General features: G+C 44.3%; 1 protein-coding gene across 1 annotated transcript; it reads left to right on the top strand.

Moving 5' to 3' along the window:
* Nucleotides 1-1,528: 1,528 nt before the first annotated feature.
* ING1 (inhibitor of growth family member 1) lies at nt 1,529-10,416 on the top strand. Its single transcript, XM_023737399.1, has 2 exons — nt 1,529-1,799; nt 7,442-10,416. The coding sequence occupies exons 1-2, from the start codon at nt 1,664-1,666 to the stop codon at nt 8,143-8,145; spliced, it is 840 nt and encodes a 279-aa protein (XP_023593167.1). The 5' UTR covers nt 1,529-1,663; the 3' UTR covers nt 8,146-10,416.
* Nucleotides 10,417-17,694: the final 7,278 nt, after the last annotated feature.

Raw genomic sequence — 17,694 nt, forward strand, 5'->3', positions numbered from 1 at the left:
TATCTAGAGACGAGCTGGGAATGAAGTGGATAATCCAAAAAGAATGGGGGAAGGACTCTCTCGGCCTGCCCGCTCTCCGCGGGGGCTCCGGGCACTGGGGAGCAGCTACGTTCTTAAGCCCCTTTGTCTCCAAGCCGTCCAAACTGAACTCCAGGAGGAGACACAAAGGGAGGGCGGTGACTAACGGCGCAGGCGCAGGAGCTGTCGAGGCTGCTGGGAGTGGTGGTCCAGCCCTGGAAGGGTAGGTAGACTCCCGCGCGGGGCAGCGGCCTCCCCATTTTGAGAATGCCTGAGGTAGACGTGCGCATGCGCCACCACTTCCGCTCTTCTCTGGACCCGCCCCCTCCCTCTCTCGCAATCCCCAAACCTCCGCCCTCGGGAGGACGTGGTTTTCTAGTAGTAAGAGTCGGAGAGGAATCATCACTGTTGGTCCCACCTCCTCCTTGTTCTGATTGGGCAGCGGAGGCAAGGCGGCGAGCGGATTGGCCCTTGCAGCTGCCATCTCTGTTCCCTGCCGTACTTAAACACTGCTGCAGGTCGGGGGAAGGGGAGGATGAGGGGATGTGGAGGTTGGGGTAGCGGTTTGTGCGTCCAATCGTCTCGGCGGCTGCGGCGGTTCTGCCCACCCTTCGGGTTCAGTTGGGTCTGCAGTGGAAGGGACCGCCACTCTGGTGTCTCCCGGCGGGCGCTCAGCGCTGTGGAGCAGGCTTCGCCATGAAGTGCGAAACTCTAGTAAAGTTTGCGCCTCACCCCGCCCGCCCCCTGGCCCCAGGCGTCCTAGCCGCTGCCCTCCCCGCGGCCTTTCAGACCCCAAAGAAAATGACAGGCACAATCCGACTCCCGATGCGCCCCCCCGGCTAAGGCCAAGCACCCCACGCGACCCCCGCCGCCCTCGCACCCCGAGGCCGGTGAGGGGCGTGAGTGCGGGGGGAGAGGCGGAGTCCCGCGGGGGGAGGGGAGAGCAGCGGGGCGGGGGGAGGGAGCAAGAGCGGGGCGCATGCGCAGTGCGTGGCGGGGCTGAATGTTTCCCAAGTGTTTGAAACTGGTATTTGGGTTTTCCACGTTGGATAAGTAGCGCGCACCGAGCGGCGGGGAGCTAGCGCCCCTTCTCCGCTCCTTCCTCTTTCTCCTCTCCGCCCCGGAGCTGGGGCCGCAGCGGGAAGGCAGGCGCGCGCGCGGCCCCGAACAAGACAACTCGGCTGCGGCTGCGACTCGGGCTCCTTTTCTCCTCCCTCCTGGGTGTGTGCGCGCTTCGTACGCTCCTCTCCCCCCGCGCCCGCCTCCCCTCCGTCGGCGGGGAGGGGGCCTGTGCGGTCGCCTCCATCCCTCCCCGCCTCCCGGCTGCTCGCTCTACCCCGCCGCCTCGCACGGCCGCTCGGCGCGAGTTACCGGAGCGACCGGCGATCGCCGCCGCCGAGCGGGCGGCCGGGGAGGCGGCTCCTCCGCGCCCCGCTCGGCCGAAGGCAGAGGCGAGCGGAGTAGTAGCGGCAGATGTAGCTTTCCTGGGGGCTTGAGAGCCGGCGCCGGCTGGAGAGAGGGAGCCCGGGCAGGGCGAGGGAAAGAGCTTTGCATTTTGCAGTGCTATTTTTTTTTTTTGGGAGGGGGGCGGGAGATGAAGGAAGCGGAAAGCGTGCAGAGTCGCCGGGGACCTTTCGGGTGAACCATGTTGAGTCCTGCAAACGGGGAGCAAATTCACCTGGTGAACTATGTGGAGGATTATTTGGACTCCATCGAGTCTTTGCCTTTCGATCTACAGAGAAACGTCTCGTTGATGAGGGAAATAGACGCGAAATATCAAGGTAAGGGCCCGAGAGGATGGATAGGGTGGCTGGTTGGATCCCCTGTCTTTTATTCCTCGCTAATCTGGTGTGTGTGCGTGTGTGTGTGTAAATGTGTAAAGCTCGTGTCTCCTTTCTGCTCTCCTACCCTCCTCCTCTCGCTCGTCGGCAAGGGTAGTTTTATTTTCATTGGGAGCTGGCGGAGGCAGAGGGAGCAAGTAATGTTATTGAACTGGAGAAAGGAGCACGGAGGATCCGCAGCGGTGGCTCCTGTCGTGGGGAGGAACAAAAGGTCTTCAGCTTCTTTTATTCACTAAGGTCCTTCTTTGTAAAACACGGGGCACGAAAGGAGGAGGAGGAAGGAAAGGTCTTAATTTAAAGCTGTGCTACAAAAGCAGCTCTTTGTAGTGAAGTGATGAGGTGGTGGTGTGTTGCAGAGGGCCGGGGGGAGGGGAAGGCAGGGGGTTAATCTGTGTCTTTTAGAAAGGGGTGGCAAAGGGGGAAGTGCGGGGTGGACACAGATTACAGCACAACATTGAGGAATGTACGGTGCTCATTATGGCTGTGGGAGCAGCAGAGACCGTGGCTGATAGTAGAAGCTGTTAGCGGAGAGGTGGATGCTAGCAAGGTTGTTCGGACTACGTCGGTCCTGAGAAATGCCTCTCCTCCAGCCCCCTCCTCTCCGTCCTCCAAAGCCACCGGCCCACCCTCAGTCTATAAATCCAAGTGTTACGTAAAGTACAGGGGTAGCTACTCTGGTCGGTGTAGCCTCCGTTCTCGGCCCCCCTCCTAACCCCCCCCCCCAGCCTCTTTCTGGCCCTTCTTTATTGCTGGACACTTGGAAGACCGATGTGCAAAGGAGAGACGCTGCTGGGTGTAGTTTGCTAGGGATGAGGGCTTTATTCAGTGTGTGTTTGCAATGGGGGAGGGAAGGGGGTGGAGTGAAGCCGAGGAAATTGGCGATCTGTGTTGTGCTCGGGGAGAAGCGGGGGAAAGATTGTCGGGATGAAGGAATATGGCAGGTGAGAGAAACCGTGGGTCGTTGTCTGCAGACCTGCCCGCGGGGAGAGTGTCAGGGAGGAGGTGGAGGGTTAATGTCCGCTGGGAATTGTTAGCTGTTGGGGAAACTTTTCTCCGAGGTCAGGCAAAACAAGAGAGGTTCCGTTTTGAACGTGTATCGTCGCTCTGAGTTTACTAATGTTCATAGGGCTGTGCAGCAGGGAGGCAGAAAGAGGGGCGGGGGAGAGGCGGAAACTGAACGCTGCCCCAAAACACATAGAATCCCCTACTTTGGAAGGCGCCCCTGCGCGCTCTGCCGGAGAGGCGGTTTCGCAGCGTTTTTTATGAGGGGTTCATTAGCATATTGCAGAACGTCCCCGCCTCGGCCACGTTGTGATTGGTCCTGACGTTCACCACGGAATGTCCTTCCACTTCACTGCGGCGCGATTGGCCTCCGGACCGGAGGGGGGCGGGCCGTGCGCAGTGACGAGCACCGGTCTCAGTTTCCGCTGCTTGCGTTTTTCGCTCGGGGAGAGGAGGAAGCGGGGAGAAGCCAGGTCGCGTTGATTTGAATGTATTCTGGTCGACCGGCCTCCAGCCTCGGATTGGCACTCAGCGCCCCCGGGGAGGGCCGTGCTCTGGGCCCTGGACTGTGATTGGAGCCTCGCCTGAACCGGGCCGGTACCGAGGCCCCCGCCCTCCCTTCTGGCGATTCCCATAGGCAGCCGCTCCCGGGGCGGGGCGCCCCGCGCCTGGCCCGCTCCCAATTGGCGAGTGGCTCCTCCTCAGAGAGGCCGGGTGCGCGGCTACTTCCGGTCGCGGAACAATGGCAGCGGGCCCGAACGGCCGGCCGAGCCGTTGGCCTCGGCGGCGGGCCGGAGCGCCCCCAGCGTCCGGTCCTCTCCGCCCCGGGCCGAGCGCTGGCGGCGCGGGGCGGCCGGGCTTCTCCTGGGCCGCCGGGTCGTCGGGCTCCGGCGTCTCGGCCTCGGGGAACTGTGAGTGACCACGCGACCTTGGGGCTTCTTGCCCCTGCCCACCGGTCTCCGTCGCCGCGGGTTTAGGGCCTTGAGTCTTTTCTGGTGGGCCCCACCTTCCCGCACCTGAAGTGAGTGAGGGACACCTGGGACGCCTCGTCCCTGAGATGCCTTCCATCTCCCGGGCCCCTCACACGGGTTCTGTGGGACTCGTTAACAAAGGGGGGTGAAATGGGGCCACCACGAGGCGGAATGACTCGCCGGTCTTGGGTTCGGTTTTTGAGGACCAGGGAAGATTTTAATAGTTTTACGATTTAAAAAACGGGGGGGAGGTGGATGGGAATTTTTTTTACAGTCTTTATGCATACGCGTCTGGAATTAGTCTTTCTCTAGCACTGTTCATTAGTACTTAGAGGGGTTTCGAAATGACAGTTTTATCTTTTTTTCCCTAACATCCAGGTCATTATTCCCCATAACCCCTTGCTGTGGAGTCTACTCCAACTCACAGCGACCCTGTAGGTCAGAGCAGAACTGCCCCGTTGGGTTTCGGAGGCTGTCATCTTTGCGAAGCCGACTGCCACGTCTTTCTCCCGCAGAGCGTCTCGTGGGTTCCAACCTCCGACCTTTCTAGCTGTGAGCGCTTAACCACCGCCCCACCAGGGCTCCTATACCCCATAAAGCTACTTTATTATTCCTTTCACTGCTATGAAGAAGTCTGTCTTGCTGCCTCAGAACCAAAAGCTTTTTCTATTAATACATGATGATGTACTTAACAAGGTTTAGGTGGAGAAAATCCCAATCTCATCACCATCCTCTACCCAGATGAATAGGAAATGCAATTGAGAGTGAACTGTGAAGTTTAAACATCCAGAAAGCAGAGAAAACGTGTTCATCGAGATAATAAGGATAACTTGTTTGGTTGGTACTTAACTGTCAATGTTGAGATGTGCACTATAACCAAAAAACCCCCCAAGCTATTGTCCTCGAGTGGCTTCTGACTCAGAGTGACGCTAGAGGACAGTAGAACTGACCCAGAGGGTTTCCAAGGCTGTAAATCGTTATGGAAGCAGACTGCTGCATCTTTCTCCTGCAGAGTGGTGCTGGTGGGTTCAAACCACAGACCTTTCAGTTGGCAGCAGAGCGCTTTAACCTCTGTGCCACCAGGGCTCCTAGATGCAGTACAGTTCTAAAAAATTTAGCTTTTATTTTTAAAGAACTAATGTGTTGCTAGTCAAACTGGGTTAACAGTCTTTTGTTTAGTACATGTTGTTAAGTGCCCTCAAGTCGATTCTGACCCATAGTGACCCCATGTGACCAAGGAGGACTGCCCCACAGGGCTTTCTAGACTGTAATTTTTACCGGTTCTGAATCTGCTGGGTGAACTCAAACCACTGACCTTTTGGTTAGCAGCTGGGCTTTTAGCCATTGCACCACTAGGAGTCCTTGCTTGGTATGTGTTGTATTAGTTGGCAGTTAACCCATAAGAATGGGTTATAATTAGTTTGCCAATTGTAAATTATGTTTGAGGTTGCTTGGATGATTTTTCAAGTATTATAATAATGAAAATATTCCCTCACCCCCCAGGGAGTTCTGCTTCATAAAGAACTTCAGTGCAACCTTGTGTAAAATATATATTTAAAATAATAGGGCAGGTTAAATTATATTCTGCTGCAATTGCATTTAGTCTTTAGGATAATGCTGTGTAGGTCCTTTCCACAATACCATTGCATTCTTGGGTAATGTTGGTATGCATCGTTTTTAGAAAGGGGTTAACAGCAATTTGTCTGAAATTGCGCTGAAGAAGCAGAGTGTCGCAGGCAGGATGCACTTATTAGAGATGTCTGCCCTATTTCACATAGGTATTATTGTTTCTGTTTATAGATGTCTGTACTTATGTGGTTTTTGTTGATAGAATAATTTGCTTTGAGCACCTGAGAAATATATGTCATTGTGTAGGTACAGAACTACTTTTTGGTAATTTTTGATGAGATATTTGCTTCCTCCCCAAAAGTGAGGTTTCACATGGATGTAAGTTTGCTTGTGATGTAAAGAAACTGTATTTTAAAATTTAACTTAGCAATATGATAGAATCGGTCTCTTTTTCTGTGAAATGCTTACATTGTCTTTAGAAATTTGATACTGGTAAAACCAAACTATACCATTTGTAACTTGTAATTCATTTAAAAATAAATGGCACAAACTCATATTTTAACATCTGTGAAACGGAACTTGGATGAGTTGAGCACAGCTATTTATTTGCGGAGTTAATTACCCTGAGAGACTATGGCATCCCTCATTCTGTGACAGCCTACACTGTTCCTCTAGGAAGAATCTTCAGAGCTGTCTTGAGAATATAGGAATATAGCCTGGAAAATAGTGCTTTATCGTTTAGGTAAACTTACATGTTGGCCTGAGTTTATGTGTTTACTCTTCTGTACTTAAAACTACTTGGAGATAAAATTTGGAAAGAGTGGTGGTTACATTTATTATATACTCCCTCCCACCTCCTGCACCCACATGCTCCAGAAAAAGGGTTTCTGGAGAAAAATTTGATACTATTTCATTTAATGGTTACTATTTGGAAAAAAAGAATTCTGGAAATTTTTATGTGTGTGTTTAAATAGGCTTTTGGCCGTAATATTTACTTATTTCAACCAGATCATTTAACAACATTTATTTCTTGAGAAAATGCCTAATTACATTTTAGAATCACATACATGGTCTTCTCATCTGTCCAAGGTTTAAATGTCTGTTTTCGTAAGGAAGTAAGGCTTGGGGTTGGAGTAGGGGAGTTGGGACCACAGGTGGTCCATTTGAATTTCTGAGCTTGGGACAGATTATTCAGTCATACCCTCATCAGCTTGCTTGCTTTTTTCTCCTCTCTGTCAGCTGTATTACTGGTAGTACGGCTCTTCTGTGAGAGTAGTTTGTGTCTGTAGACTTTTCAGAGAGCCAGCAACCGAGCAGAGAGGAAAAGAGCACACACACACACACACACACACACACACACACACACACACACACACGAGTCTGATCTGCTTTCTGAAAATGCTTGAAATCTGTTTACATTATAGATGGGAAGATGTTATTGTTTAAAGCAGTATGTGCAAAAGTAGAGTTGAATCTGCCACCTTTATTTTAAAGCAAGGCTGGGTTGGTTTATTGTCTTGTTTTCAGTAATACAGAGAAATAAAATTCTAGAAGGAAAAAGAAGTTACTGGTAAACTGAGGCACTACGTCACTAAGTAGTCTAGATCCTAGCCTGCTAACACCCTTCTTTAAACCATAAAGGAGCATTGTGTAAATTTACATAAAATCTCTAATTTAATAGGCCTTAAAATTATTAGAAAAGTACTTTGAATGAAAAAGAAGGAAATATAGACCTACCATAATCCTTAATTTCATTTAAAAAAAAGTTTGAGCCTAAGCATTTTACCTACTTTGACAACCATGCTTCTGAACTATGCACAGAGTTTTTTTTTTTTCAACAGGAAAAAAATAAGTCTGCTGAAAAGGCCTGTAGACTGTAGGATTTTTAATACTGGGAAACCTGCATTGATCATTTCTGTCCTTTGCAATCACTTTTTTATAGAAGAGAGGATTAAATAAAAGGCTTATTTACTGAGCGTGGATTTCCTCAGAGATGTTTGTAGTACGGGTGTAATACTTAACATTTTTTTTCCTTTGCAGAAATCCTAAAGGAATTGGATGAGTACTATGAGAGGTTTAAGCGCGAGACGGACGGTACACAGAAGAGGAGAGTTTTACACTGCATCCAGAGAGCCCTGATTCGGAGCCAGGAGCTGGGCGATGAAAAGATTCAGATTGTGAGTCAGATGGTGGAGCTGGTTGAGAACCGGACAAGACAAGTGGACAGTCACGTGGAACTGTTTGAGGCGCATCAAGAGATCAGTGACGCCACTGGCAACAGCGGCAAAGCCAGCCAAGATAAATCAAAGAATGAGACAATCACGCAAGCAGAAAAGCCCAACAATAAGAGATCCCGCCGACAGCGCAACAATGAGAATCGGGAGAACGCGTCCAATAATCATGATCATGATGACATCACCTCGGGAACACCAAAGGAGAAGAAAGCAAAAACATCGAAGAAGAAGAAGCGCTCCAAGGCCAAAGCAGAGAGGGAGGCATCGCCTGCAGACCTTCCCATCGACCCGAACGAGCCGACGTACTGTCTGTGCAATCAGGTCTCCTATGGAGAAATGATAGGCTGTGACAACGATGAGTGCCCCATCGAGTGGTTTCATTTCTCCTGCGTGGGACTTAATCATAAACCAAAGGGCAAGTGGTACTGTCCCAAATGCAGAGGGGAAAACGAGAAAACAATGGACAAAGCACTAGAGAAATCCAAAAAAGAGAGAGCTTATACCAGGTAGTTTGTGGATGTTCACTTAACAGTGAGGAAGACAAGATGGACCAGTGTATTTATTACATTGCCACCTTTGTTGAGGTGTGAGGATTGTGAAATGTATATTTTTAAAGAAGGTTAGAAGAGGAACCATTCCTTTTATAGGGATGGCTGTGATTTTTTTCTTTTGTTTTCATTGGTATATACATGTGTAACAAGAAAGTGGTCTGTGGATCAACATTTTAGAAACTACAAATATAGGTTTGAATTAAACACTCAAGTGAGTCTCAGACTGATTTTTTTTTTTTTTTTTCTTTTTTGGTGACTTGGAAACAACCTAACACATTAAAATGTGGAAAGAAAATGTTCCATTTAGCTAATATTTTATTTTAATAAAAATAATGTTACTACTTTAGGAACAGTTTTTTGTTTTTGTTTTTTTTTTTAAGTAGCCAGGTTGTTAAAAATACAGTCCATAGCAAATTTGTTTCTTGCTACCATAATGTATATCCATCTAACAATTCAGTAACAAAGGTTTAAAGTTAGAAGATTATTTTTTAAAAAGGTAAATGATTAAATTTTACATGACAAATATTTTATATACTGGCCTGTTCCCCAATCGGCCATTTTTAAATGATTGAGTACATTTTATATTAAAGTGGTCTAGTCATGGGACTTGAAATCACGCTTTTGCTATCACAAGTCATGGTGTAGCCGTCTTTAATTTATATATAAGTTGTATAAATGTACATTTCCAAGTAAACTTGCACTTGTATTATAGTGGGAGGTGCAGCCAAATGCTATTGTGAAACCAAGGTGCATTTCCTCCGTATGTATGAGAGCTGTATAAATGTGATGTTAAGAAATAAATGAAACTTGGCCAGTTCGTCCCTCTAGCAGTATACTTAATTTTGGCATAAGTAATTCTTAAAATTTTGTCATGTACACCAGCAGTTTAGACGAAGCCTTAAGCAAATTCTGTATTATTGTCCTCACTTAATATTCATAAAGAAGCAGAAGTTACCTAATTGCCAGCAAATGTCAAAAAGAATATATACTTAGATCACAGATGGAAAATTAAAGCCCAAGAGTGATCCAGTCTGACCCACTACCTGTTTCTGTTCGGCCTGGGAGCTAGGAGTGGTCTTTACATTTTTACATGGCGAAGAAGAAGAATACTTCGTGACCCAAGAAAGTGGTATGAAATTCACATTTCAGTCTCCATAAATAAAGTTTTATTGGAACACAGCCATGGGTGTTTGCTTATGTATCGTCTGTGGCTGCTCTTGTACAACAGCAGAGTCAGATATTTGTGACAGACCGTATGCCCCACAAAGCCTGTTATTTTCTAGCCTTTTACAGAAAATGTTTGTTGACCCTAATTTAGACTAACGTTTAGCATGATGGTGTATCCTCGTTTGAAAAACTGCCCACATTGAAAGGGTCATGCAGCTTTCATTTCTAAGAAATACGTGATCCGCTCCAACTCTGAACGTAATAAAATAATTTCTGTCCATAGTCTGTTTTACATTATCTCTGAAGCTACCACAAAGGGAAATAAGAGTAACCTCACTGTAGAATCTAAGGACCTATATGGCATGTTTTTATTATAAGTAAAACAATAAATTGTCTTCTGATTATTCACTTTATTTCATAAACCATTATCAAGAACTTTATTTGTGCCAGGTATAAATTCTCTGATAACCTGGTTTACAGTGAGTTTCCATGATTGAAGGCTATTGGGTAGAAAATCAGAGTTGCAAATCATACACTGAAATTGGAACTTCTTGCATTTCAATGCATACAAATATAGCCATTTACTTTCCAGCAAAACTCCAGGACATTTAAGCATCTCGACTTAAGTGTTTAGATTTGATGAGATTTACCTAGACAAATAATGAACACGAGGGGAAAAGTTCATGATGTGCTAATAAGAGAACTGAAAGAATACTTGATAAATATCCAATAGCAATAAAAATAATCTTCGCTTATATAGAATTCTGGTATTTTGCTGGTTTCTTCTGTTTTAATTGGAACTAATAATGAAAAGTTGTGGGAGTGAAGATCCAATGAACTCAGTTGCTGGTATTGGATTTCTTCGTATTTATTCGGTTTTGGGGTAGACAGCTGTGTGGTGGAGAGACAGAGTCCAGACTTTGCTGTGTTTGAATTCTTTGACCCTGAGAGAGTTAATCTCAAATAAATTGCTTAACTCCTGATCCACAGTTCTTCGTTTCTAAGATATCTATTTCATATGGAGAGGTTCTGAGAAATAAGATTAAATAAGGGACTGCTATGTAGTTATTTGGAGCCCTGGTGGCGTAGTGGTTAAGACCTTAGCTGCTGTCCAAAAGGTCGGCAGTTCAAATCCACCAGCTGCCCCTTGGAAACCCCATGGGGCAGTTCTACTCTGTCCTATAGGGTCACTATGAGTCAGAACTGACTCGGTGGCACCTAATAACAACAACGTGTAGTTACTCAAATGTTGGATATTTTCCCCCTAACTTTAATGAAAATTCCAGTAAGAACAAACAAATTACCATTTTTTCTTTAAAAATGTGGAACATTACAGAGGCAAATTTTCTTATATTGGTTAGTTATTAAACTTTTTTAATTCTAGTGGATAGCTAAAAAAAGTCATAGATAATTACTTGTAACCATCAAGATTTAGGATTTAGATCATTATTAGATACAATAAATTCAAGGTAACTCACTGGGTAAGTTTACTGAAAATGGGATTGAATTCTTTAGAAAAAAGAAATAGAGTGAAAAGCAAACTTATTTTGATATTCTATGCATACTGGTTAATAATAACGAAGTTACTAAGGTTCAGATAAAGGATTTAAATGTTTCCATTAGAATATAATACTTTGTATTTTAAATTGGACATAAGGAAACCTGATTCATTCAATTAACAAGTTCTTTATTGAGCATGGTGTTCCTGGGGCAGGCAGGAAGGGGGTGTATTCCAGATTCCGGGAAGAATACAGGAGTGCCAGGGCAGACAGGGCCCTGCCCACAGAGACTTAGATTCCAATGATTGGGACATAGTCCAGCGGTAATGTTTTTGTGTGACTAGACCTATGTAGGACGAGCCCCAGTGAGCCTACCAACCACTCCATGGGAGAAAGATGTGGCAGTCAACTTCTGTAAAGATTGACAGCCTTGGAAACCCTATGGGGCGGTTCTACTCTGTCCTCTGGGTCACTGTGAGTCGGAATTCGACTCCACAGCAATGGGCTTTGGTTTTCTGTTTTGTTTTGGTTTTGGTTTTTTACACCAATTTAAGTCATCTAAGACAATGATTGCGTATACTGAAGTGATAAAACATCAAAATAAAGGGCATTTTATGATTAGTTGATATTTATTTTGGAGCCCTGATGGGACAGTGGTTAAGAGCTTGGCTGCTAACCAAAACGCTGGCAGTTCGAATTCACCAGCCGCTCGTTGGAAACCCTATGGGGCAGTTCTGCCCTGTCCTGTAGGGTTGCTACGAGTCGGAATCGACTCAGCAGCAATGGGTTTAAATATTTATTTTCGAAAGAGTAGGTATTTTACTGGAAATATCTTTTTTTTTTAAATGTCCTTTTGTGCCTCAAGTTCATGTTGTGTTCCAGATAAAATTTATAAAAACATTAAGCCTTTGATTAGGCAAAATTATTTTAAAACTTTGTCTATGCAGTTTTAAAGACAACGTGCTTTTGCAAAAAGTCCAGCTTTTCTCCATTGTTCTCCCTAAAATAATTTATAAATCTTTGGAATCCTTGGCATACTATAGAACAAAATTCTGTGAATATTGTCTGTTTCTCCATTTCTGTTTCAGCTTGTAATCCATTCCTCTTTAATCTTGAGATTCAGCTAGTTTTAGGCCGTTGAGGAAGTATAGACTTCTGGATTTGTTTTATCTGAAAAATTTATTACTCAATTACTACTGTTGTCGAGTCAACTATGTTCACTTTTTACCCTCATTCTAAGTTTACATGGAGCCCTGGTGGCGTAGTGGTTAAGAGCTTGGCTCTGTCTTGGTCATCTAGTGCTGCTGTAACAGAAATACCACAAGTGGGTGGCTATAACAGAGAGCAATTTATTCTCTCACAGTCTAGTAGGCCAAAAGTCCAAATTCAGGATGTCAGCTCCAGGGGAAAGCTTTCTCTCTCTGGCAGCTCAGGAGGAAAGTCCATGTCATCAATCTGTCCCTGGACTAGGAGCATCTCTGTGCAGGAACCTCAGGTCCAAAGGACGCGCTCTGCTCCTGGCACTGCTTTCTTGATGGTATGAGGTCCCCAACTCCCTGCTTGCTTCCCTTTCCTTTTATCTCTTGTAAGATAAAAGGTGGCGCAGGCCACAACCCAGGGAAACTCCCTTTACATTGATCAGGGATGTGACCTTAGTAAGGGTGTTACAATCCCACCCTAATCCTCTTTAACATAAAATTACAATTACAAAATAGAGGACAGCCACACAGTACTGGGAGTCATGGCCCAGCCAAACTGATACACACATTTTTAAGGGAACATAATCCAATCTATGACAGTTGCTAACCAAAAGGTCGGCAGTTCGAATCCACCAGCTGCTCCTTGGAAACCCTATGGGGAGTTCTACTCTGTCCTATAGGGTCGCTATGAGTTGGAACCAACTCGATGGCACATTGAACAACAACCCATTTACGTGGAGCCCTCAGGAAGAGAACGGTTAATGAGAAAGAGGTAGAAGAGCAAATGTACGGCATGTAGCTAAATCAGAAGAGGTTCCTGAGGTGTTTTCTTTTTTTTGGACGGGCTTTGTTTCAGAATATTATTCAATATTTTTTCTCACAAACGAAACCCACTATTGTGCTGTATACTCCCCCCCGCCCCCCCCCCGAAAAAAAGAATGAAGGCAAATATATGCATAGTTTTAATGGCATGAAGAAAAGCTTTAGGTCATTTCTGTTTCTTTGCCTCAAAATACTTTGTATTACCTGACTTTTTTCATGAAGTCAGGGGCGGTATTTCTCCAATTTAAAATCTAAACTTAGAGGTGACAAATCTTGACTTTGTATAATTCAATGCTTTTTTAAGCCAGTAGTATTTTTCTGTTAAGAAGATGTGTGATGGAACCCATGGTAGGAGATTTTAATCAAAAATTGATTTAAAAATTGTTTTTAAGTTATCAGCACAACTGGCATATAAAAATAACAGCCACCAGTATTGTCTACTATGTGCCAGACGCTGTGTTAGGTACTTTGTATACTTTCTTATCAGTATGACAACCCTGCAAGATGCTCTCATTCCTGATAAGGATGCTAAAACTCACGAGATGTGAGGGAAGCTCATTTGCTCACACATTCCATTTGGCTGCAAAATCCACAGTCTTAGCACCGTGCTGTACCAGGACACCCACCTAATGAGCAGGTCCTGGCATTGTGTGGTAATGGTTGAATATTTAACATGTTCCTGGAGCAGTGCTAAGTCTCTTACATTGGTCATCAAGCTGTGCCCTTCAACAACCCTACGTGGTAGGGATTTCTCCCCATTTTATGATTGAGAAAGCTGAAGAAGGTTTTAGAAACTCATATGAAATAGGAGCCCAAGGCATTCAGGTCTGCTGGGGCTTTTTGCTTGAATAGAACGGGACAATGGAATCTACTGTTAAAAACCCGTTGCTGTAGAGTGGCTTCCAACTCATAGCACCCTATAGGGCAGAGAAGAGCTGCCCCATAAGGTTCCAAGGCTGTAATCTTTAAGGAAGCAGATTGCCACATCTTTCTCAGCTGGGTTGCTGGTGGGTTCTAACCTCTGACCTTTCATTTAGCACCTGAGTGCTTAACCACTGCACCACCAAGGCTCCTTAATGGGATCTACAATAGCCACAAATACTGTTGCACCAAGTGTATGCGTCCAATTTTCCTATAGGTAAAAAAGCCCTGCACACTGTTGTAGCAAGTGTCTTATTTTGCCCAATAATAAACTCAGGACTGTAGTTCACCCACAAGATTTTAAGCAATTTACCAGAGGTAGCATGTTATACTAGAGTTAGCATGAGATTTGAAGTCAGAAGATTTGAATGAAGGGGCTAGTTTATCACGTATCTAAAAAAAAACCAAAAAAAAACCCATTGCCAGTGGAGTGGATTCCCACTCATAGCAATGCTAGAGGACAGCGTAGAACTGCCCTGTAGAGTTTCCAAGGCTGTAATCTTTATGGAAGTAGACTGCCACATCTTTCTTCTAACCGCCTTTTGGGTAAATAGCCTAGTGCTTAACTGCTGTGCCACCAGGGCTGCTTTATATAATCTAAAGTACCCTATAGATAAAAGTTGAATAATATTTTTGGTCAATTGTTGATTATTCTAGTTTAACAGATGTATTCTAAAGAGTGGAACCGAGATTCCTTACAGCTGGTGGGAAACAATCAAGTCTAACCTTAGAGTGTTCACTTCCTCCTTCATCCTGCCTAAGAGAACGTTGTCTGCACCTGCTTTTGCATAAATGGTGTTGTTTCTCTTTGTAGAGAACGAGTAAGTAGAGAAATAGGGTTTTTATTTTTCAGCAGCAATGAAAGCCTACTAAACTTCTTATTGACTCACCTTTTGATTGGACTTGAGAGTAGCCAGAAAATTAGTTCAGTCCCTCCAATATGTAGGTGAGGAAGCTGAGGCCCAGAATGATTAACTTACTCAAGGATCAGTCCCTCCAATATGTAGGTGAGGAAGCTGAGGCCCGGAATGATTAACTTACTCAGGGACGCTCAGCGGGTTGGTGGTGACACCACTAGATTCAGATCCTGCTTCTCCAGGCCAGCGCACTTTCCTCCGTGCCACACTGCTTCCTGTGGGGCCTGGAACTCATTTACATGGGTGTTAGTACAGTTATCTTCATGGTAAAGCAAAGGCCTCCAATAAATATTTGCTGAGTAAATAATGAATCTAAGAATCAACATTTTAAAATGAGACACATTTTCCTTTTTAAGTTCCAAATTAGTTCTAAAAACACACTTCAAAAGGAATTTAAAATGGATTGGTGTGAAGAAAATATTTGTAGGGTGAATGTATAGGCTATTTGTTGTTGGTTGGCATGGAGTTGTCGCCGATTCCTGGCGATGTTACGCATGATAGAACGAAAGGTTTCCTGGTCCTGAGCCGTCTTCACACTCCTTGGTATACCTGAGTCCACTGTTGTGGTTATTGCGTCAGTGCGTCTCACTGAGGGTTCCCTCATTTTCATTGGCCCTGTTGGGTCACTATGAGTTGGAATCGACTCAGCGGCAACGGGGTTGGTTTGGTTTGGTCTACTTAATATGCCTAGATATTATATAGATAATGTTTGAGATATTGATCACCCAATGAATTTTTCCTGAAGGCATTTTATTTTAAGAAATGTAAATAACTGTTCACAGGGTTTATTAACAATTTATCTATTTACAAAGATGTTCAGAAATGGTTTACTGTCTCCCAAACTTTTATTTTACATGAGGAATTGCTTGATAAATGCTCATTTAAGGATACTATATTGTTAAATGTAAGCTTCCTTTGGGTTGCGGGTAACAGTAATTGACTCTGACTATGCCTTAAGCAAAGATGGGAGAGATATGAGACAAAGAATCCAAGACCACAACGGCAAGCCTTTCTCTCTGCAGAACCGATATTATGACTTGATTACAGCAGATAACTTCCAGCCTCTGCCTCCTGAATTCCTAGAAGAAAGAATTTGGCCTGGGGCACCATGGATCCACCTGGCATCATCAAACTATGGCCAAGGGGGCAGATGGCATGCTAGACACTGAGCTACTGGGAGTCTGTCTTGGGCATTGGGGTACTATATTTAGAGCAAACCTTCCCATTTTAAAAATCCTTCTTGCCCTTCCAGCATTTTAGAAAGATGCCATGTTTAAAATGAATCGTGATCTTGCCACCATGACAACTAGATTGTATCTGGCTTTGTTCTTTCTTCATTAATTGGAATGTGCTCAAAGAACAGAAAGTAATTTTTGTTTTTTAAGGTAAGTAAAAATCAGGAGGGGTGAAGAAATAATTATGGCATGGGTCAATATGCCTGATTTTCAAAATAGTTTTGATTCTCTGCATCATTGATCTGCTCCATCAATATGAAAAATTGGAAGTTGACTAATAGTGAAATACTTTTATGGCACAAAGATCTTCAATAAAATATCAGTTAGTTCAAGGTAATAATACACAAGAATAAATTTCCCTGCATTTTTTCATAGTTTATCATTCAGTATAAAATGTTGCTAAGGAGAATTTCATTTTGTAAATTTCGAAGCCTTATTTCTACACTCAACCAAGAAAGTTTATTTCTTTAGTGGCAGAACAAATGTTTAGGGAAAAAAACGCAGTTGAGAGCCCTATTTACAAAAGTGAAAACTAGACTGAACGGTAGAAGGAAAGGATGTGAATAGAACATGCGAGGACCATTATGAAACAGTTTGTGGCGTTTATGGCATATTACTCTCAAGAATGTTCTAGAAAGTTCCATGTAGAGTGAGCACATTACTATCATTTATTAAGCTCTGACAGCACATTGGTGTGGTGCAAGTGAGGTTACAATTCCTGCCACTGAGTTTGCAACCTAAAATTTAACAAATAGAGTTAAAATAAACAGACCTTAGAAAAGCAAATTTGATAATACCAGTAAGAACTCAGAGTGGCAAGATTACTGTAATTACGATAATTAATGTCTTGAGGAAGCAAAATACATAGAAAGGTTTACTAATTTTATTTTCTTTTATACTCCTATATGGGCCTTTATGGTATGAATCGTAGGACAGTTTTATTTATTATGCCCAACTATGATATAATAGCTGGCATAGAAAAGAAGCTTGTTGTTGTCAGGTGTCGTCAAGTCGGTTCCGACTTACAGCCACCCTATGTACAACAGAAGGAAACCCTGCCCAGTCCTGTGCCATCCTCATAGTCGTTGCTATGCTTGAGCCCATTGTTGCAGTCACTATGTCAATCCATCTCGTTGAGGGTCTTCCTCTTTTTCCATGACCCTCTGCTTCACCAAGCATGATGTCCTTCTCCAGGGACTGATCCTTCCTGATAACACGTCCAAAGTATGTGAGACGTATAGTCTTGCCATCCTTGTTTCTAAGGAGCATTCTGGCTGTACTTCTTCCAAGACAGAAAAGAAGCTAATGAATGCTATTTTTTGGCTTCACCAGTAAAATCGTGACACTGGAGTATGCAAGGATAAAGGATTGTTCCATCACCAAGGAAAGTATTTTCCACTAGTCAGTGATGGGGGACTTAGACTCTTCACAGTTGAGGGTGTCAGGTTAACATTTCTCTCTCTCTGTCTTTTTTAAAAAAATTTTTTTTTATTGTGCTTTAGGTGAAAGTTTACAGCTAAAGTTAATTTCTCATTCAAAAATTTATACACATATTGTTTGTGACATTGGTTGCAATCCCTACAATGTAACAAGCATGCTCCCCCTTTCCACCCCAGGTTCCCTGTGTCCATTCATCCAGTTCCTGTCCCTTCCTGCCTTCTCATCTTGCTTTTGGACAGGAGTTGCCCATTTGGTCTCGTATACATGATTGAACTAAGAAGCATGTTCCTCACGTGTGTTACTGTTTG

The sequence above is a fragment of the Trichechus manatus genome, unplaced genomic scaffold (assembly GCF_000243295.1).
Source record: "Trichechus manatus latirostris isolate Lorelei unplaced genomic scaffold, TriManLat1.0 scaffold00102, whole genome shotgun sequence".
Classification (NCBI taxonomy): Eukaryota; Metazoa; Chordata; class Mammalia; order Sirenia; family Trichechidae; genus Trichechus; species Trichechus manatus.

Coding starts and splice junctions, on each gene's coding strand:
- ING1 (XM_023737399.1), top strand. CDS start 1,664: ATGTTGAGTCCTGCAAACGGGGAGCAAATTCACCTGGTGAACTATGTG. Junction 1,800..7,441: donor AATAGACGCGAAATATCAAG/GTAAGGGCCCGA, acceptor TTTCCTTTGCAG/AAATCCTAAAGGAATTGGAT.